The sequence below is a fragment of the Mesocricetus auratus genome, unplaced genomic scaffold (assembly GCF_017639785.1).
Source record: "Mesocricetus auratus isolate SY011 unplaced genomic scaffold, BCM_Maur_2.0 Super-Scaffold_100676, whole genome shotgun sequence".
In the NCBI taxonomy this organism is placed as follows: domain Eukaryota; kingdom Metazoa; phylum Chordata; class Mammalia; order Rodentia; family Cricetidae; genus Mesocricetus; species Mesocricetus auratus.
This window is the reverse complement of record NW_024429266.1, coordinates 6,120,083-6,142,734: the sequence shown is the minus strand read 5'-3', so window position 1 is coordinate 6,142,734 and position 22,652 is coordinate 6,120,083. Positions and strand designations below refer to the sequence as shown.

At 44.8% G+C, this 22,652-nt stretch overlaps 1 protein-coding gene across 1 annotated transcript in view; it reads left to right on the top strand.

Annotated features, from left to right (window-relative positions):
* Nucleotides 1–22,652, top strand: part of Ush2a (usherin) — a 644,634-nt gene that overhangs the window by 275,615 nt on the left and 346,367 nt on the right. The window contains 2 exon segments of the mRNA XM_040738771.1: nt 7,783–7,896; nt 9,890–10,060. Coding sequence (XP_040594705.1) covers nt 7,783–7,896; nt 9,890–10,060 — 285 coding nt within the window.

Sequence of the window (22,652 nt, the reverse complement as noted above, 5' to 3'; positions counted from 1 at the left end):
TTTAATTGAATTAAAAGCCGGGTGACATCAATGCAGACACCTGTCCAATTACAGACAGGCCAAGGTGTTTACCGTTGCTGTAGAAGCCATTCGAAGATGACAGGAATCTTTCCGCCCACAGATTAGCATAATGAAGGAGAACAGATTACAGTGGATGCTAGCCAAACACCTAGCTTGGCAGCTGGGGGTGTGGGGGGGGGGGAGGGGTTGGGTTGAAGGATGGAAATAGAAGCCCGGGCCTCCATCCCTTCTCCAGAATGCTGCCATCTTGCCTTGGTTTCGATTTTTCTTTTTATGCTGGCAGGACGTTTGTGCTTGCAGACGTTTGGTCAGAAAGTGAATCGTCAAATCTCACTGTCAAAGCCACCTCCCCTGTGCCCCTGTTTCTCAGGGCATGGGCTCCTATTAGAGGCACTGTAGCCTGCACAGCTAGTGCCAGCCCCACAAGAACTTTGTCCTAGGGAGTCAGCCTACCTCCAATTGTTCACATTTCTCTTTGCCTACCGTGAAGTTTAAGGTGAGAGCAAAGGAAAGAGAGATGCTGGTTAAATTAATCTAATGTTGGAGATGCTCGGTCAGTCAAAAGATACAGTGCAGGGCCCTTGGTGATGAACCTGGAGGCAAGTCTCCCCTGGCTCAGTGAACTAGCAAGTGACCACTTTTGGTAAACTGTAATGTATGGTGTGTGTATGCCTGCCTGCATGTGTGTATGCGAGTGTGCATGCAAGTGTGTGTGTGCGTGTGTGTGTGTGTGTGTGTGTGTGTGTGTGTATTTGCATGGGTACAGAGTGTATATGTGCAGATCTTTCCTTAGGATCTCTAACTGTCCTGGAGTTAACAAAGTAGGCTCAACTGGCAAGCCAGTGAGCCCCCAGGATTCACTGTCTCCATCCCCCCCAGCTCTAGGATTACAAGGTCTGCCTCCACACCAGTTTTGTTTGGGGGTGATGTTTGGGGGTTTTGGTCACTGTCAGAGTTCTGGGTCTTGAACTCACACTATCATGCTTGTGTGCCCACCAGCCATAACATCAGCAAGGACTATAGCAACAGCAGCAAGAGGCTTGTAGAGAAGTAGATGGGCATGTCCTCTGCACCCGTTGACCTGGAGTCATTCGAGGGGACTTTGACACTGTAGCTTCCCTGTGCATAAGCTCTCCTGGGCGAGTCTCCACAGAGCTATCTGCAGAAGGGGTCTTAAATTCCTCCCTACCTGGATATGCTCCCTTCCCTTAAACCAACTCCCAGCCCTTCCCTGAGAGCTTGGGCTTTGAAGAGACTCTCTGTACTTGACTTCAAAGTCCCCTGGTGTGGTATGTCAGGACATCTCAATGCCAGGCATTAATGCACAATGCATTATCGCTTAGAGTGAGAGTCAGGGCCCTGCTGGGGCTAGCAATCCGGGTCCACACAGATGCTCCCAAGCTTCATGGGACACTCACACTTTTAAGCCATCGATAATGCTTGCTTTATGCTTATTGAATGCTGCTGCAGCAGCTTGCCTTCTTCCATTATCAAGAAAGACTGGCAGGCTTTCTGACATGCTTGGGGCCATTTTCTGGTTTCACAGAGTTTCGTGGCTGAAAGGAAGTTTGAGAGGTCACTTGCCCTCCTAGTGAGTGGGACACTCAAACTGAAAATAATTTCTCAGTGTTGTCTCCCACAAAGATATCCACCTCAAACCTACTTAGGGTTCACAGTGTTTGTTGTCGTAAAAAGCCAGCCCATTTCTCCGTGGACACATTTCTGTCTCTATCAATCTCTGTAACTCTGTCCTCTTCTACATCATATTTTGTTAAATGATGATACCAAAGCAACCTTTTTGTAATTGTCCTCGATAAATTTGTCTTTACTTAAAGGCCCCCTGCCCTGCCAGTGTCTAACTGTCAATGTAACAGCCTAGATGCATCTGAGAGAATAGTCTCAACTGAAGAATTGTCTAGATCAGATTGGCCTGTAGGCCTGTCTGTCGGGGGGCAGGGGAGGTTTGATTGTTAATTGACATTGGAATGCCATGCCTACTGTGGGCAATATAATTCCTAAGCAGGTGATAACGGACTAGGACTACATAAGAATGCTAGTATAAGTGTATGTCGGCCTGCAAAGCAGCTAGCAAAGAATATCCTTACTGTTCCTACTGTACTTCTTTGGCTGTGAAGTGAGTTTGTTGGAGGTCTATACAGAATAGCAAAACATGCCTACCTTCAAGTTCTTGCCTTGAGTCCGTTCCTTGACTTCTTTCAGTGGTAGACTATGACTGGCAAATGCTGAGTTTAAGAAACCCATTGCATCCCTAACTTGCTTTTGGTCAGAGTGTGCTATCGCCATATGAAACCAGGTCGGGTCCTGTCGTCTTAGACTCACAGGTCTGCGTCACACAGACGCCTCAGTGAATGCAGCATGTCTACAGTCTCCTGCTGCGTGGGTCTGTGTGTGCCTACCGACACTGCAGTCCCGCTAGCTTCAGTCTGTGCGTGGCTACCATCACTGCAGTCCAGCTAGCTTCAACACCTCTCATAGCAAACATGTTATAAAAATAAGTTGTTATGTTCTCAATCAGCTAGAGGCTGAAAGGGGACATGTTGAGAAGTAATTTTTGAAGGTAGATTATCAGGGTAGCACTATGTTTTTCTCTGGAGGCACTATGATTAAGTATTTACCTTGACACTCAGAGCAAGACTTGGGAAATCACTTAAGGATCAACAAGGCTGTGTTCAAGATGGGCTACTTAGACTGGAGAGGCATTTTGCCTTTGTAGATAGCACAACTTTTTATAGGCATCAACTTTAATTCATTCAGGTAAGTTCCCCACACGGGAGCAAAGGCAATCAACCATCTGTCCCAGACAGTAGGATGGTAACATGGATGGGCAGTCTTTCTTTGTGACTTCATGCTTAACGATAACCAGAGAAGAAGGCAGAAAGCACTGAATAGTCACCCTATGCCTCTTTCTGAAGTCCCTAGTCTATATTTGGGGGGAAATTATTTAGGCACTTTGACAGACACTTTGCATCTTGGAGATGCAATGTAATGGGCAAATCCCCCTTGGAGCTAGGAAAGAAATGCACTCCAACCTAGAAAAGGGTAGCACATTTTTTAAAAGTGTGATTTAGAAATCATGCAAACTTTCCACTAGGGATCCAGAGTTGGCAAAGTCCCCAAATTCAGCTCTCTTCTCCTCTCTTCTTTTGCTCCCTGTTCTCCACTCTGTAGCTTCCTTTCTTGGTGTTTGCTGTTGTTCTACCTACCTGAAACAGGAAACCTCTGTGCTTTGTTAAATGGCCTGAAGAGTGAGCTAGTTTCTCTCCACAGCACTTTATGGCCTCCAGACATTTCTGGGAAATATAACACAACTTGGTAAACCTCTCTGGCCAAGGATAAAGTTGGAGAGTATTTTGCTGAGAGGTTAAAAATGACTATCCTTCAGTTTTTTTCCCTTTAGTTAAATAGGCCCCCTCGAACCCTGGAGTAGAGTATGTATCTTCTAAATTCTCATGTCTGCCCACTTTATGGAAAATTTACTGCTGTGTGGTGAGGCCCTTAAGTAAAGAGGAGGCTCACTGGAGGACTCTCATGACACATGTATGTTCTGCTTAGCCATCTCAGTGGAGGACTCTCATGATACATGCATGTCCTGCTTAGCCTCAGTTGTCAACTTGACTCAGCTTAGAGTCACCTGAAAGGAAACCTTTGATGGAGGAGTTGCCTAAATCAGTTCGGCCTGTGAGCACATCTGATGGGGATTGTCTTAGTTGCTGTGGGAGGATCCGGCCCACGGTGGGGAGCACCATTCCCTGGGCAGGGTTGGAGTGGTGGCGGTGGTGGTGCTGGCTGTGTAACCACAAGCCTGCCTTACCCAGCATGCAGCTGTCTTTACTCCACGGTTTCTGCTTTGAGTTCCTGCCCTGACCTCAGTCAGTGATGGACTGTGACCTGTAAATTGAAATAAACCTTTCTCCCCACTGACAAGATTTTGGTCGCAGTACTTGTCACAGCAATAGAATGGAACTAGACCGACATCTATACAAAGAGGCCTGCTTACCGGAAACAAGCCAGGCCTAGCAAAGCATGGATGTGCCCTTTGTGTTCAGGTTTCGTGTAACCCTTCCTGACTGTGTGGACCTTTCTGGAAAAGCGGATAGAAAGGTGAAGTTCCACCATGACACTTCAGTTAGGAGCTGGGCAGACATAATACCTCAATGCGTCCTTGTGTTAAGGCCAGGCATCTACAGCTCCCCATCATGACTTACCGTAAGTCCTGAAAGATATTCCTCTGAAGGGTTTATATCATGCCTTTTCTGAGTCACTATCCCTGTTTCCACTAATGATATCCCTCTGTGAGAGCCTGCTTTAGTCAGATGCTGCATGATTTATGTAATGCACATGGAGCTTTGTACCCCAGCATACCTTGCTCATGCTGGCAATAAAACTTGCATTTTCCGGGGCCTGACTCACTTCCTTTTGGCTTGGTCTTATACTAATCTGTCCATGTAAGTTGTCCCCTGTGTACACTCACAGTAGAGTGGCACTTCCCAACAGGACAGATGAGTCAAAAACGTGGTAAAGCTGGAAGCACCAAGACATGTTTTATGGTGACGTTTTCATTTTGAGACTAGAGTTTGTGTGTTATGACAGAGGCACTAAGAAATGGGAAAGTATTAGCTAGTGAAATGGGGCGCGGGAAGAGCTCACAGCACGAGAATGAGGACCTGAGTTCAGATCCCTAGCACCCAGGAAAATACAGGCAGGTGTAGCAGCCCACCTGTGTGTGATCTCAGTGGCTGGGAGGTAGGAATGGTATCCTGAAAAACAACCTGGTTAACTACACCAGCCGAGTCAGCAAGCTATGGTTCAAGTAAGAGACCCTGTTTCTGTAGATGAGGCTAAAAATGACAGACTAACATGCCTCACATCAACTTCTGACTTCCACACACACACACACGCACAGGTGCTTATACCATGCACGTTTGTGTAAACATACATAGACTTCCGTGGACATGCCCTGTAAACACATGAAACCATAGGGATGGAAAGATGGTTTGGGGTAAGATCACGTACTGCTCTTGCCTAGCTCAGTTCCCAGAACCTGTATGTTGGGTGAGATGCACAACAGCCTACAACTCCATCCTCAAAGGATCAGACCCCTTCATCCGGCCTCCACAGGCACCTGAACACATGGGAACATATCCCCACGCAGAAACACGTGTAGAAACATAATTCAAAAGGAACGTAAGTCTTTTTTAATAGGAAAATAAAGATTCAGAGGTATAGTTGCATGGTGTGCTTGTATCCCATGTCCCATTCTGAGCACTTCAAAGAGAAAGAGATGGGCAAATGTGTCTGTGTTACCAGCGGACTGAAGCAGATTGAGTGGCGCATGCCCATGGGCTGCCACTTGAGGATGTCCGCCTGCAGGTGGGAGTGTGGGGCCAGCACACTGGTGCCATGAGAAAGTCTGCCGATTCCGAGGCTCTCTCTTGGATGAGTCCTGATAAACCAGCAAGGTCCAAAGAGAGACTGGTGCTTGAAAAGCCACTCCAGGAAAGCAGCAGGCCCTTGAATGTCCCTGAGAGCACTGGGAGTCAATCAAGGAAAGAGACAAGCTGTCCAAAGCTAAACCACTGTGGGCACTCCCATGGCACCAGGGCCGCAGAGGAAACCATAACCAATAAGTTCAGGGGATGACATGGTTCGGGATTTTAGACAAGCATTTGTCTTTGAATGATTGCAGTCTGCCGGAGGCAAAGGAGGCAGGGGCTGAACTGCGGTCATAACATGCGTCAGACTAAAACAATTCTACACTACCATTCTCTGTGCAAATGGCCGTGTGCCGGGGATGCTGCACAAGGGGCAGTTAAGATCTGAGATAAATATTGTCCTTGCCCAACACGCATACCACTCTTGTGTCCCGTTCTTCAAGACAGAGATTGTTACCTGCGTAGGAAGGAGAAGACTACGGCACACGGGTCCGAACTGCTTTCTCTTGCCCATGCAAGTGCATCAGGTCTTGTGCCCAGGCATCCTAACTTGAGCAGCTGTATGGCAGCAGCGTGATACACGGCGTGGATGAATGTGACATTGTGTTAGCATGGATGGGATGACAGGCAACTTCTTGAAAATAGAGAACTCAATACAGGTCATAGATACTGGGATACGCAAGAGGAGATGACAGTGCCAATGGCAAGACTGAGGGAAAGAGGGGAAGTAGGGGTTGTGCAACAAAGTAGTTTGAGAGTTAGGAAGACCCTAACCTTAGTGGTGTGTGTGTGTGCACGCGCATGCATGTGCGCACTCATTAGTTTGCTGCCTTTGGCCACAAACTGAGAAGAGGGTGGGTGCCAAGTGGTTGTGCATTTTCCAGTAGATGCACTGAGGTATCTGTGTAGCCACTGGAATGAAGAGCAGATTGGAGCACCAAAGGTCATGGGCAAGGATGAGGCGGAAGGGCAAACCACAGCTCACCGTCTCAGCTCACCCCTTCTTCCCCCTTTCCAGTCATCGATTCCCTGTCGGGAAGGACAAATGCAGTGCGCATCTATGGAAGTTTGTACTTGAGTCAGGCTAGGAGAGGACTCAGCAGTGGCCCGTGGTTGTGATGCCCTGCCGGTCAGGCAGAGACAGGAGGCTTTCTGAGGCTCATTGGCCAGGTAGTTCAACCCAGCTGGCAAGTTCCAGGGAAATGAGAAACTTTTTCTTAAAAACCAAGGTGAGGACAGCTAAGAAAGACATCTGACCTTAATCAATGAGGGATTATAAAAAGTGGTGCCACCTTCTTTGTAAGAATAGTAACAGTCTACCATTTGGATCGAAGATTGTTGAGTGAGAGAAAATGCACATGTTATGTGCCTGCAACTTCTTCAACTCATAGGACTCACCCAGTAAAGAGCTTCTCCTTGGTTATGGACATCAGTAGACAAAGGATCTTTTAATGTCTAAGGGCACTTTCAATTGTTGAACAAATCTCACATGTCTCCTGGTTAATTCAATACCTCCCCATGTGATGTGCCCATTTGAGACAGGTGTCTTAATTAAATAAACTAATAATTTCACAAGTACAAGTGCAAAAGCATAATTATCCAATTTGCTAATTGTTCCATTGTGTGAATTTGCATACTTCTTGCTTGCCACACAAACAGTTTGTCTCGGAGTATCCTACCATTGAAATAATGGAGCCCCTCTTGGGAGGAGCATTTTCTAAAGTGTGTTAAGAAACCCTGCACAAGGGCTCCTTAGTTAAATGTGGCTGAAAAGTGCCAAGTTCAAGAAAATGGACTCATTTTGTTTCTGTGGGAGGTGCAGTTCCTGTAATGACACATTACACAGGTACGGGGCTCTCTGCATCATGAGCATCGGATACTGTTTTAGTGTGGTCTCGGCCATGTGTCAGGTACCGGGCTCTCTGCATCATGAGCATCGAATACTGTTTTAGTGTGGTCTCGGCCATGTGTCAGGTACCGGGCTCTCTGCATCATGAGCATCAAATACTGTTTTAGTGTGGTCTCGGCCATGTGTCAGGTACCGGGCTCTCTGCATCATGAGCATCGGATACTGTTTTAGTGTGGTCATGGTGATGCGTGGGTGTCACGCTTTTGTTCAAGAGCTACCCTCTTCTGTACTCAGCCGTGGACTGTGGCTTTGCATCTCTCTGCTCTGTCACTGTATCTCACTGTGCCTTTTTCTTTTCCTCTGTGTCTCTCTCACTCTGCCGCCCCCCATACTCACAGGGAGTTCTTTGTAGACACTCCAGCAAACATAGAAACCTTTTGTGTCTCCCTTTTATCCTAGGCATGTTGGCAGGACTGTGTCCCCTCCACAGCCGTGCAGTAACTCTGGCTGCTTGTTCTTGGGCAGGCTGTACCGAGAGCTCACATGTACTGAGCATCTCCACTCCACAAGAAGGTAAAGTAATTTCAAAGGTCTTGACTTCCACATTTCAGTCATGAATAATAAAATAGGAGAAGAGCTAAATGCTGCGAGGCCATTTGCTGGAAAACCCCGACCTAATTTGATGACAAAGTGCATTGCCAGGCCATAATTGCTCCCATTTTTTGGGGGGGTGCGAAAATGAATCAAACTCCATAGCCTTTAATGACATGCATCTTTAATAGCTGTAATGCAGATTAATGGGCTTTTTAATTGCTGTTACATTGTTCATGCAAGAGCCTTGTCATTAATATGAAGCATCTGAAAGATTAATGAAAGCTTCCTCATTTTACTATGGCTCAGAAGTAAATCTAGAGACAGTCTGACTAAAAAGAATTGATTGTATGGCACAGTTTGAAATTGAGAACCAAACGCTTGATTTCCATGGTCTCTTTTAACTGCTAAACACCAGCATGGGCAACCATGATTTCAGGAGGACAGGGCCTCCAGATGCCAGTCGAGGCACAAACAATCACTGCTCCCTGCTGCCTGCTTGAGTCTCACCTCTGTGGTACCTGAGATGTGTAGACGGTTGGTCTAAATTAATGTTTCAGAAAACATACATTCGATGGCAGTGGGGAAGAGGAAACATTTCAGGACTCCAATCACATTACTTCAAGAAATACCAGCTCTCGGAGTGCCAAAAGAGTAGTTACTTTGTCTTTCTGTCTCCTGTGGGCTGCCTAGCAGGAAAGTTACTTAGATCTCAAAGCTCGGTCTTCACAGCAAAAGTTAGTCAGCAAAGGCATGCTCGCTTGGGTTCTCTCTCTCTCTCTCTCTCTCTCTCTCTCTCTCTCTCTCTCTCTCTCTCTCTCTATCTATCTATCTGTCTCTCTCTGTCTCTCTTTGTCTGTCTCTTTGTCTCTGTCTCTCTCTGTCTCTGTCTGTCTCTCTCTTTCTCTCTCCTGCCAGTATACATGCTTCCATAAAACCTTTTTTCCTTTTTGTCCTTTTCAACTTTTGCATCATTTGCATAGGAAATATGTTTAAAAAAAGAGAGGGAGAGAGAGTGTGTGAAGGCAGAAGCCAATATGGTGACATAGTGATGACATACAGGGTTTTGTAAAATCCTTCTCGAGAACTTTCATTCTCTGTTTTACACCTGGTATCTGTGCCATCCAAGAAACATCATTATCCTTTCTCAACACCATCCCAGTCAAAGCTATGAAATGGCATTGTTCCTCTCAGTGTGAGACTGTGTCTTCTGGGGTACACCATTATCATCTCATTTCCACCAGCCATCATCTGGGAGCTTCACATTGCTGTCTCTCTACCCTCTTGTCTAGACTTTACCTGATACCCCTCATACCTATATCACAACCATTTCACCAAGGGATTGCCCACTCAACTGGTTCAAAGCCCCTCATCGTTATGTGTACAATTCCCAAGTCTCTTTTCCAAGGAGCCATGTCTAATATACAGAATGATATTTCTGTTTCTGATTAGTTTTTGTTTTGTTTTTAATTTTCTGTGATTTCAATTCACTGACTAGTGTGTAAATACATTTTTCTTTAACAGCTATGGTGTAGTCTCAATATACAATTAATTCAACTGTCCGCGTCCTGACTGTTCCTGTAGTTGGAGAGTTTTTAAGACATCCTAGTTAGGAAACACTGTGTTGCCCATTTCAAATCCTGTGCTCCGCCAAGCCAGCTCACCCTACTTCATCTGCTTTAAAAGGCTCAGCCCCACGAGGACATGACGGGTTAACAATACTTTTGATGAAGTAACATAAACGTCAGTCAGCCGAACTAGAGTAAGGATGCCCCATCCATCACAGATGCAAATTCTCAGGAATTCAGGACAGTTATTTAGCACTGTTCCTAAAGCAATTACTGACAGGCTGCCTGTGAGTCAAGAACACTTCCATACACGGGACTAGAGTGTTAGCCCATGATTTATTGGTTTGGGTCTAAAAAGTTTTACTTAGAAAAGTAAACTAAAATTAGACTATTTTATTTGCCCACAGCACCCGAAGAGGTTCAGACACCACCAGTGGCCTTGTCCCTCCCCAACTCTTTGTCATTCTCCTGGAGTCCACCCAAACAAGCAAATGGGATTATTACCCAGCACTCCTCATACATGGATGTGAGGCTGGTCTACCAGGCAAAGAACAAAGCTAGCTACACAGTCACAGGTAATACACTGTCACTATCAGGTAATAGATTCGTATACGTGCTTTCGAGATGACCACTGTGTATGTTTATCTGAATCAGGTGAGTGATTTTTGCCTCCTTGTGACATCAAGGGAACCTTGTGACTGTACTAGGCCAGACCTTTCTGGGTTCCACAGACCACGTGTGTGAAGCTGAGTGTGCCTGTGGCCCTCATGTACACGGGCTCTGGGAGCTGAGTAAAGTGGTAGCATCCTTAAAGACCCCAGGGTCACATAGCCAACTATTTGAAATCTGCCTGCATGGGAAATAGTTGAAGATGTAGATAGATGATTCAATACAGTATAAATCTTAAAACACTTAAGAAGAAGCCTATAGGTCCAAATTATATGATACCTGAGCAAACGAAATTGTCAGAAGATTTCTCAGTGCAAGAGGCTCACAACGAGTGTGCCATATGGCATTTGCATTGTGTTAATGCCAGATAGTACTTATTCATATGAACTTTGTGTTTCTAGTGTTGCATGTTGTTCAGGAGAAGATAGTGTTGCTCAAACATTGATTGATTTGAAAACTGAGTGCTAGAGACACTAAGGTTTTGTGAAAGGCTATAATGACTTAGAGTTAATTATTCAAGGTTTCACTCATTCACATGAATGCCAGAGACTAAGGTGACAGAGGAAACCAGCATGCCCCACCCCTTCCTGCTGTCCCTGGTTTTCTGGGATACATTCAGACACCAGCACGAGGCATTGCTGGGCAGTTGTAGTCTCCTTTGTATTTTTGTCTCCTCCTTAGTCTGAGACTATAAAGTGGACAAGAATTATTTCTTTTGTGTTTCATTCAGAATTAGATGCACATCTGAGATGATATTTTTCCCCACAAGGTAGAAGTTGTCTCTCCTTTGCAGATAAGGAAGTTGAGATATGACAAGAAAAAGGTTGCACAACATGTGAGCGACAGACGTTGGTACTGACTAAGCATTCTAGCTAGTTGAAAGCCATGGACATCTGAGACATCTTCTCTGAGTCTTGACATGAGTCTATAGCATGAGCATGATGGGTAATCTCCACTGTCAGCTAGCCTGGATTTAGAATCTCTTAGGCAACACAGTGCTAGGTGTATCTGTGAATGCTTGAGGAAGAGACTTTACCAGAGAGGAAAACCAAACACAAATGTAGGTACGAGGTATGTTCCATAGGCGGACACACCAGACTCAATAAAAAACAAAAGAGGAGAGAGCCAGAAGAGTGCCTGCTTTCCGCTCTTTTTCCTGATGTCAGCAAGAGCTGCCAAACATTCCTTCTTCCAGCTGCCCCTGCAGTGATGACCTGTCCACCCCATGTTTTCATGCCACCCCTGCAGTGGTGACCTGTCCACCCCATGCTTCCATGTCTCCCCTGCAGTAGTGACCTGTCCACACCAGCAATGAGCCAAGATAAACCTTTCCCTCCTTAAGATGCTTTTGTCACAAATTTTGTCCCAGAATGAGAAAAGAAACTAATACAGTGGGAATAATCACATTTTAACATTTTAAAGGAAGTAGACACCATGGTACATACAAGATATTGTTTCTCCTTGGTAAAGCAAAGTTGTAACTATTAACCAGGTCTATGCCTTATAGTCCCTAGAAAGCTCAAGCAGAGACATTGAGATTCAAAGCCAGTCTCTTACATGGTAAGTTTGAGGCCTCCCTGGGATATATATCTGGAGACCCTGTCTCAAAAAACTTATAGGAAAAAATAAAAGGCACAATTACCATTTCCTTTAGGATACAGAGTTCATATTACAAATTAAATATTAGAATGATAATAAATCGAGTTGATCATGGTACTGGAGAGATGGCCCAGCTGCTAAAAGGACTTACTGTTCTTGCAGGGGACCTGGCTCAGTTCTCAGCACTTACATGCTGCTCAAATTCTAAGGTGCCTTCTTCCCCAGATATCAGACATACACATGGTACAAGTACATATACACACACAATTCAGATGCATAAAGTAATAGTAAATAAATCTTTTTTAAAAAAGATTGAACTGATGACATTATTTCAATTGGCATATATAGACAACAGAAAATGTTTCATAAATGATAATTATTAAAACATATTTTATATATGTAGCAATGCATAGGGCACTTTTTCAGAAGCAAAACATACTGCTGTTCATAAAGGGAGACAGGACATTCTGTTTCTAAGAGTCATTCCCATAAGACCCTTCTCATGAATCCTGAGATACCAAATACCTTTATAGACCCCCCAGTGCTTTTAAAAGAAATTCCAGGTTTTACCCCATTATCTTGGCCAATTATTCTTTCTCCCTCTAAATTTTAAGTGCAAGAGGATATGTGCGTGTCTCTTTTGTTCAGTGCTGCCTGTACAAAACCTAATGCAGACTTGGAAACAGCTCAGAAGTGTTGACTTGAGAGAGGAATGAGAGAGAAGTCGCCTGATACTTTTTTTTTTTTTTTTTGGTTTTTACAAGACAGAGTTTCTCTGTATTGTTTTAGAGGCTGTCGGGCCAGCCTGGCCTCGAACTCACAGAGATCTGCCTGCCTCTGCCTCCTGAGTGCTGGGATTAAAGGCATGCGCCACCTCTGCCCAGCTAAGTCTCCTGATTCTTGGCAGTAAACAAAGCAGATGACAAGGACTGTGGTTCAGTCCCCAGAATGCTTGCCTGATGAGCCGATGGTTCTGGGTTCGTCCCACTTCCACCGGGAGTTCTGGCATATGCCTGGAGTTCTTGCAAGCAGGGGATTTAAGCAAGAGGGTCAGAAGTTCAAGGTCATCCTTGGCTGAGCCTAAGGCTAGCCTAGACACCAAGTGATCCTGTTTCAAATGAATGAAGAAGAGGAAGAATTAGCACACAGGTCTAGGAAATAGAAGTGGGGAAGAGGTGCAGCCACACATTGCGTCTAGATCCGTGACCAACGCATAAACTGACTGCTTCACACAAGGAAGCCTCAGCTGATGCCCCAGGAACTGATGCAGGCTGGAACAGATTTGCAGACACGCCAGACTATCACTCGGCGGCCTTTTGCAAAGCCAGAAGAGCAGCTAAGCGGAGAGGGGAGAACTGAAGAACCCACACCAGTTTCCAACACCGCGTGCAAAACCCTGCTGCCTTCGGGAACCTTTGGAATGAGGCACCAGCAAGCAGAGCCGGCAGGCTGGCGGACTTGCAGTGGGAGACTTTGGAGACATTGTCACAGCGGACCAGCTCGCCTGTGCGCCGTGTACTCACTCATCTCACATGTTCACAGCCGCCTTCCCTGGTAACAAGCACTCACTGGTTTCCGTCTGAGTGTGAAGTTTTAAAGGATGCTGTCTGCAGTGTCACCAGTGGCGTTTACTCTCAGTAGCTTCCTCATGAGCGGCTGTCGCTCTCGTTGTTGCCACTGAATAGCTGAAGAGAGGAAGCGTTCTGAGGCCTTAGCGTTGTTCACCATGGAGAAGAGCCACGCCTTGAAGCTTTGAAGGTCAAATTGGCAAGATGAGTCTGAATCCTCTCAATTTTTAAACCTTTCTTTCTCATCCCGTCTTTGAGAATTCCGTGCCCATCTTGATCACGCTCATTCAGCTCCCCCTTCTCTTGCCTAACACCTCCCTTCTTCCTTATCCACAGAATCACTATCTGTCTCATGTGTAAACCTTCAAAAATATTTTTTGCTGCCCAAATATTCTTGGATGTGTGGACTTCTACTGGAATGCGGTCGACGAACGAAAGCCCACACTCTTGGAGAGAACCGTCTCTTCCTCTCCCAGAAGCTATCAGTTGCCAACAGCTATTTGGCTTGGGGTAGGGTAGTATACCCAACTCCCTTTCTATACTGTGATTATGCCTGTCTCGAGCTTGCATAGGCCTTGTGCATGCGGTTGAAATTGCTGTGAGTTCTTATGCGCGAAGTCCCTGCTGTGTCCAGATGTTTCCTTGTAATCATCCACCACCTCTAGCTATTACCTTCTTTCTCTCTCTTCTTCAGAAATGATTCCTGCGCCTTGGGAGGAGGGTGAAGTATATGTGTCCCGTTGGGGCTGAGCATTACACAGCCTTTTATTTTACTTGGGCCAGCTGTAGGTCACTGTAGGAATCACCGTCTGCAGATAGAGGTGTCTCAGGTACAGTATGATCGATGCACTTGTCTGGGGGTAGATTGATATAGATCATTGGAAGTTGTTTTAATGCTAAACCCATGTAGCAGTTCAACAGTGAAAGCTTCCCCTAGGGCCTGTGACCAGTCCAGCCATTGGTTCTTCACTGCTGAGAATGGGCTTCATCTTATGGAGAAGCACACTTTTGGCTGCATCCAAGAAACACACCTCATGGTCAACAATAGACACTGCCTTAGGGCAACAGGTTGGAAGAGTATTCCAAGAAAATGGAAGGAAGAAGCAAGTAGGTGTCACTATACCAACATCTGACAAAATTGTCTCCAACCTAAAACAAAAAACAAGCAAACAACAACAACAAAAGAAACCCTCAGAATAGATGAGGAAGGGCATGTTATACTCTTCTAATCTTATAGTTAGCAAGACTGAGGCACAGCTAGTCCAGAATGTCAGTAATTGCATGAACAAATTAAATGTGGGTCCAAATGGCACCAAAGCCCATGCCTGGCATGTGAGGTAGTCCAAAGAGGGTATTGTATCCCCTGGAACTAGAGTTACAGATGTTTGCAAACCATCATGTAGGTGCCGGGAATTGAACCCAGATCCTTTGAAAGAGCAACAAGCGCTCTTAACCGCTGAGCCATCTCTCTTGCACTCTGTTTCAGAATATTTTAATAACATGCTTCATCTAAGAGATTTATATGAATGCATGCAACCACACTAAATTTGTCTTTTTACATGCTATTGTGATAAATACTATATATATATATTCATATATATATGCATACTGCAATGCTTTGTATGGAAAGGGGAACAAATGAAATCAAAGGTCATTAAGTTTGTGACAGTTTCAGACCTCTATATAATACATTATGCTTACACTCACCCCTACTGCCTTACTGATTTCCTTCTTCCTCCTCTCCTACTTTTATGTCGTTCCTTTGGCTTTTTCTTTTACAAACTTGTTGGTCTACATTGTCATTTGATTTCCAGAGAATTTATCAGTAGTGAATATCATTTACAAAGTTTTGATATGATTTTTTTACTAACAAAATACTTGAAATTTATTTTCATTTGTAACTTCTGGTCCTACCAACTGCATTTCTGAGTGATTGGCAGACATTTGTGCTTTACCTCAAAATATCCAATTACTCGTGAAGAGCAAAACTTTACCAGGGAAAGGAAAATTTTTGAAATTTCGTCAAAAAACAGTGCCTTCATAATGTTTTCTTGACCAGAATCAATGACGCTTTAAACTCCTTTGCTCGCAACTGTACTGAATACTCCCTTCCAACATGATCTAATGCCCCTTTCTAACTACTCAAAGCGCCAGCGTCTGCCCCTCCCTCCTGCATCTGTCTGTGGCTTCTCTTAAACACTTCAGTTGAACAGACGCCCTCCCATGGTGCATAGGGAATGGCCTAGCTGACAAGGGAGACCGAGGCTGAAGCAGGGCATTCCATTCAGGAGCCGCTTAGCCTCTGGGTGCTCCGAACTTTTTCTTCCTCTTAAATATGAAACATTAAAAGTCAGATGCATTGCTGCTCCTTGGGTCAGTACAAGCCATATTAAAAAATGTGCACAGTTTGGATTTTTGTCTTGCATAGGCCATAGGCTTGTAGCACATTGGGTCAGTTCTGACACTGAAAAATGAACCCAGTTAGGGAACCTCCCGAAGGCTGTTGATGTGTGCTATAATAAATAGCACACACTTTAAGTCAAACTTTTTCATTCCATATTCAAAGGTAATGGATTTTTCGTAACCATAGTAACCTTGGTGTATTTCTGGATAAATACATGAGGTATATACATTCTAGTTTTATTTTTGAATATAAACTACCACATTATGTATTACTAATAATATGAAAAATAGGATGTAGGTTAGTGTAATGACAGCTTAAACTAGTATGCATTTTTCTTCTACAAAAAATAAATATTTATCAAAAGTAAGGGTTCAATTAATTTCCCCCCCAGTTTTGCAGTATTCTGGTGGTGCCATTTATCTTTCCTGCAAGATATCCATTAATCTCTTATTTCTGTCCCATGACAGATTTTTTTTAAAGAATTTTGAGTTTAAAGCAATTGTGCTTTTAAAACTTCTGATTAAAAGCATGATCAAAAGATTGAAGAACCTCTATTGATAATGCTAGCAGGGCTACAGTGAGCTGTGTGTGTGTGTGTGTGTGTGTGTGTGTATATATGTGTGGTACACCCATGACTAGGTTGAAATAGATGCCTCTGTGAGAGTATTCAGCATCCTGGGACTGCTTAAGTTAAGGCTGGATAGCATACTGCTGGATGAAGACCACCAAATGGTAGCCAACCAGGTCATTGTCACTGTAGAGGGGCACCCTACCCGAAACAGGCAATCTTTAAGACGTTTGCAGGGATGTTTCAGAGAAGCCCACATGGCCTGGAAGTACAGGAGCAGCATGGTGGTGGAGATTAGTTCAATCAGTTCAGCAACCTGGTCACAAAGTTGCCGAGAGTCATGCTACCCTGGAAGCAAAAAGAATGAAGCCTCAAAACAGTTCTTCTGACACCTGAGCGGTTTGGGGTTGAGATGGCTGCTGTTGTTGATGCTTTCACAACTGCCCATGGGGAAATGGCAACAAGGAATTTTCTTAAGAGGTAAAGACAGCCTGATGTCAATGATAACACATGTGCTTGCTCAAGCCCATGTCATAGTTACTACTACACCATGGCCAAGACTACTTTTGGAAGGGTTTGTTTGGGCTTACATTTCTCAAGGGTAAGAGTTTGTAATGATTGGGACAGCGTGGCAATGGTGGCTGGAGAGAGTGCTCTGATGGCTCACATCCTCAGTGTCAAGCACCAAGTAAAGAGAACTGGAAATGGCTATCAAAGCCCACGTCCAATAGAACACTCCTCCGGCAAGGCCACAGTCTCCTAAGCCACTCTACACAGCAACACCAGCTGGGGACCAAGTGTTTAAATAAATGATCCTGTAGGGCAGATTTTCACCCAAACCCCTACAGGCCCAGTATCCAGGACCTAGGATTCTCTGAGTGAGGTGGACACAGTGAACCATGGGTTAAAGTAATCTAGAAGTGAGTGGTGTGTGAGGGAAGCAGGGAAGGGCCTTGAAAATCTTGGAGAGGTGGAGGGAAGCTGAGAGAGGAGGGGAGAAAAAGGAATGTTGGGTAAAATTCTGATAACATTGGGTAGTTAAGTATTCATATCCTTAACCTACTAAACGTACCACAACTTTCCTTTGGTCTTATTTGTCAAGGTCAAACAGAACCATGAATAAAACTCACCAAACACTTCAGTCTTACAATAAGAAATTTATTGAAGATGTCGCTGTATTCTTTGTGACACAATAAAAAAACAAATTTAAAGGTTAGATACCTCTTGCCAAGTATTGGAAGGAACCTTACCAATACTCTACACATTTGAGCAACATTATATTGATTCGTGCTGCTGCTTTCCAATAGTTCCTTTGAGCAAAGTCAAACTCTGGTAGTTTCTTTAGGCTGGCCTTAAACTCACCATGTAGCTGAGGATGATCTATAACTGCCACCATTCCTGCTTCTGCCTCTCCTGGGTTGGTATTAGAGCAGTACTGGGAACAAACCAGGGCCTTATGCACTCCAAACAAACACTGTGACGTCTGAGTCGAACCCCAGCCCCGATTTAACAGTTTTGAACACAGCAGTGCAGTGTCACTCCTTGCACATATTATCACTAGGAGGAATCCTGCAAAAAGGCTTGAACCTTAAACCCCAAGCCTAAATGTTAAAAAGACAGAGCATGTGTCCATGGCAGATAAGACTATGCTGGCTTCCGTAAATCAGGGGGTACCTCTCTCATGCCATAGATTATGACATCACAGTATACAAAGTTGAAAGAAAATTCGAGGATACAAGGAGGGAAAAGACCTGTGAAAAGTATCTAGAGCCTTCGTGGGTCAACTTCTAAAGCAATTATCTCTGTGAACAAAGGCTCCGCAATGACGTCTCAGGATGTAACTAGATGCCTTGGCACCTTGGGTTAATGATTTCTTCACAGAGTCACACTTATTGAGTAACACAGGATCAAAAGAAATGAAGTAGCATGTATGGGATGCTTAACTATCCCTCATGCTTAGCTGTAAACACTGTACCTAAATGGCCACCCTTCCAAGCAAATGCTTCATTGTACGATGCACTGATGTGTGAGGATATGAAATGCATGTATTTGTATTTTAAGAGCTGCTCTCTTATTCACACATGATGTGATAACTTGAGATTTTTTTCTTCCAAATGATATGAAAGGATTCCTGTGCAGGGAGAGACTTTAGAGGCAACTTGGGGGTGACTTCTACTTACAAGAGCAGTCGAGTTCAATGCCGAACTGGTGATACAAGGTGACCTTTTGAGACCTTGACAAATAGAGCCTGCTGATTATTTTAATTTGTTATTTTAACTCTTGAAATATCTTACAGAAGAGTGTGTGTTAAGGATACAGCTTGATGAATATTCTTGACTGATTGTAATATGTGCAACGACTTCCCCAATCAATCAACAGCATTATCAGCATGTTAGAACCCCCAGTTTTGTATAGTAAGGTCTTATCTGTTAACAGCATAGGTTGGTGTGCTAAATGTAAGTAAATCAAGCATAATTCAATACCTTTCATTGACCAATTTTGAAAGTTAGGTGGAGAATAAATCAGACACAATTTTTGTTTGTTTGTTTTTTTTTTGTTTTTTGAGACAGGGTTTCTCTGTGTAGCTTTGGAACCTGTCCTGGAACTCACTGTGTAGACCAGAATGGCCTTGAACTTGCAGAAATCCACCTGCCCCTGCCTCCTCTACCTCCTGAGTACTGAGATTAAAGGCATACACCATCCACCACTGCCCAGCTCACATTCTTTTTTATTGAACCTACAGACCAAATCCTTCTGACCTCAAGCAGTGGCTAAGACAGTATCAGTTCTTGAAGTTAATGAAATTTTGTAGACTGAGACACACATCTTCCCCTTCCAGTCTGATATAGAAGCTAATCCCAGTCATCTTTCAGTTGTGTGCTCAGCAGACAGCACAGTGCATCACCAACCTCACTGTGGTGACACTACAGCAGCAGCCTACAGCCACAGAAGGTCCACACCCACTGCTCTGAGTATTCAGTGATGGGATATCATGAGTATAGGCCAACAGTGTTGAAGTCCGAAGTGTAATGTGGAACCACAGTAAAGGGGGATTTGAGCATACAGGAAGTAGTGTGTGTATCTCTCAGTGAATTGCAGATGTGTGTGCAAGTGTGTTTATGGATGAATGCATGCAACACAAGCGTTTACACATGAGGAGATACGCTCCTGCTTTAGCCTAGCCATGGAATTCTAGCGTTTGTCTTTTCTTTCTCTCCTTTCCTCCTTCCCTCCTTCTTCCTTCCTCCTTTCCTTCCTTCCTTCCTCCTCTCCTTCCTTCCCTCCTTCCCTCCTTCCTTCCTTCCTTCTTTCCTTCCTTCCTTCCTTCCTTCCTCCTTTCCTACCTTCCTTCTTCCATTGTTTTTCATGTAGTGGGGCACTTACTATATATGCAGCTCTGTGTGCCTGCAGTGGTCCCTACCAGTTATCTGGCCTAGATTGCGCTCTGCCTGTTTTTGAGGCAGAGTCTCTCTCTCTCTCTCTCTCTCTCTCTCTCTCTCTCTCTCTCTCTCTCTCTCTCTCTCTCTCTCTCTCTCTCTCTCTCTCTCTCTCTCTCTCTCTCTCTCTCTCTCTCTCTCTCTAGTTTGTAGCTCATTGTCTGTGCTAGGCTGCCTGGCCAGTGAGCTTTGGGATCCTTTTGTCTCCACGCTCACTGCTCTGTGGGCACAGGCACATAGCACCTACCTCTTTTAGGTGGGCTCTGGGGATCCAAGCTCAAGTCCCCAGGCATGTGTGTCAGTCGTTTTACTAATAATCCAGTCTCCCCAACCTCTTTCTTCTTTTCCTTGAGGAAGTCATTTCATGTTTTAAATTCTCTGCTTTTGGAGTCTAGACATTGTATTTTGTTGTTTGGCATTTTCCATTTCAACGTGCTTGATAGATAACACTGGTGTGAAAGGCACTGTAGACATCTGATGGGGCCTATGGGATAACATTGACCTCCTGGTTCTCCCTGGTCTTTCCTCTGATATAGAGTCATAACCCGCAGCCTCACTCACTTCCTTTCGACAGTGTCAGGGTTACACCGTGTACACCGTGTACACCGTGCTGCCTGCCACTGTCGAAATGTGAGCACACATCGCTTACCTGCGTTCCCACACCCTCCTTTGATTCACAAATGCTTCAGGTCATTGTACACACATCCGCCATTTGAATGTACCCTGTTTAAACCAATTTTAAGCAGGGCACATCTTTGTTTAAAACATGAATTTAAGGGTATTGTGTACAATCATTGTGTCATTACTCATTTCCATAATCAGAAGTGTCTATCATCTAGGACATAGTCGGCATCTCCCAAACTTTTATTGGGTTGACTTAAAATGAATCAATTTGAGAAAAAAAATCACTGGGAATCAGTAAATTAATATTTTGAAGTAAATAAACACTGATGCATAATTCAGGAGTAATTAATATGCTAAACTTGGTAAATGACTTTAATGAGGTAGGCTGTTCATGTAGCTTCCTAGAAATTTTCATTTAATCACCCAATAAGTAGCAAAAAATCATTTTAACTACTTGTAATAGTTTGCTCGGCTGCTGTGAAAAAGCGCCACAAACCATATGCATTCCAGAAGTTTATGTCACGGTTCTGGAGCTCAATGGGTAAGATCCGGGCATCAGCAGCACCTGTTGCCTTCTGTCGCCTGGGATGTCTGCAGGCAGACCGCCCCAGCCTCTCTCCTGCTTTCCAGTGACTTGCTGGCCCTCTTTGGAGCTTAATTGGTTTATCAGGATGTCACCACATTTGCTTCTTCTATTCCCATGAAGTGTCCTCTTTGGTAGTTTGTCATCTCTGAATTTCCACTTCCATAACAACACCGTCCTGGTTTGTTGGGATCTACCCTAGTACCCTAGTCACCTCCTATCAACACATTACAAAGGAAGGCCCTTATGACACCTTATGAGGCTCTTGGGGCTCAGACTTCAACACGTGTATGGAAGGAGGGCCCAGTTCACCACCAACTCTATTCTCTGTAGAGTGTCTGGCTGTGTGTTTGATACTATAGTAAACCATATTTATACTTAATGTCCCCATTCAGTGACAGCTAATGTTGACAGTGGGGGCGATGCAGGGTGGGGGTGGGGGCAGATCACTTTTATATGAAGTGATTTGTGAATTTGGCAGTTGTTATCAAGTGCCTTTAATAATCCCTAAGGGCTTCAGAGTAGATGAAAGAGTCAAAGGCATTGTCTTTGCATCACTTCTGTTTCACTAGGAGTTGCTTGGGAGACCCTGCTGCTATCAGAAGCCATGGGTATACTGGTGAAGTCTCCTGTTTCATTTCACTGGTGAAGTCTCTTGCTCTAGCCCACTGCTAAAGTCTCCTGCTCTAGTCCACTGGTGAAGTCTCCTGTTTCATTTCACTGGTGAAGTCTCCTGCTCTAGTCCACTGGTGAAGTCTCCTGTTTCAGTTCACTGGTGAAGTCTCCTGTTTCATTTCACTGGTGAAGTCTCCTGCTCTAGTCCACTGGTGAAGTCTCCTGCTCTAGTCCACTGGTGAAGTCTCCTGTTTCAGTTCACTGGTGAAGTCTCCTGCTCTGGTCCACTGCTGAAGTCTCCTGCTCTAGTCCACTGGTGAAGTCTCCTGCTCTGGTCCACTGGTGAAGTCTCCTGCTCTAGTCCACTGGTGAAGTCTCCTGTTTCAGTTCACTGGTGAAGTCTCCTGCTCTGGTCCACTGCTGAAGTCTCCTGCTCTAGTCCACTGGTGAAGTCTCCTGCTCTGGTCCACTGGTGAAGTCTCCTGCTCTGGTCCACTGGTGAAGTCTCCTGTTTCAGTTCACTGGTGAAGTCTCCTGCTCTAGTCCACTGCTGAAGTCTCCTGCTCTAGTCCACTGGTGAAGTCTCCTGTTTCATTTCACTGGTGAAGTCTCCTGCTCTAGTCCACTGCTGAAGTCTCCTGCTCTAGTCCACTGGTGAAGTCTCCTGCTCTAGTCCACTGGTGAAGTCTCCTGCTCTGGTCCACTGGTGAAGTCTCCTGCTCTAGTCCACTGGTGAAGTCTCCTGCTCTAGTCCACTGGTGAAGTCTCCTGCTCTAGTCCACTGGTGAAGTCTCCTGCTCTAGTCCACTGGTGAAGTCTCCTGCTCTAGTCCACTGCTGAAGTCTCCTGCTCTAGTCCACTGGTGAAGTCTCCTGCTCTGGTCCACTGGTGAAGTCTCCTGCTCTAGTCCACTGGTGAAGTCTCCTGCTCTAGTCCACTGGTGAAGTCTCCTGCTCTGGTCCACTGGTGAAGTCTCCTGCTCTAGTCCACTGGTGAAGTCTCCTGCTCTAGTCCACTGGTGAAGTCTCCTGCTCTAGTCCACTGGTGAAGTCTCCTGCTCTAGTCCACTGGTGAAGTCTCCTGCTCCAGTCCACTGTGCACAT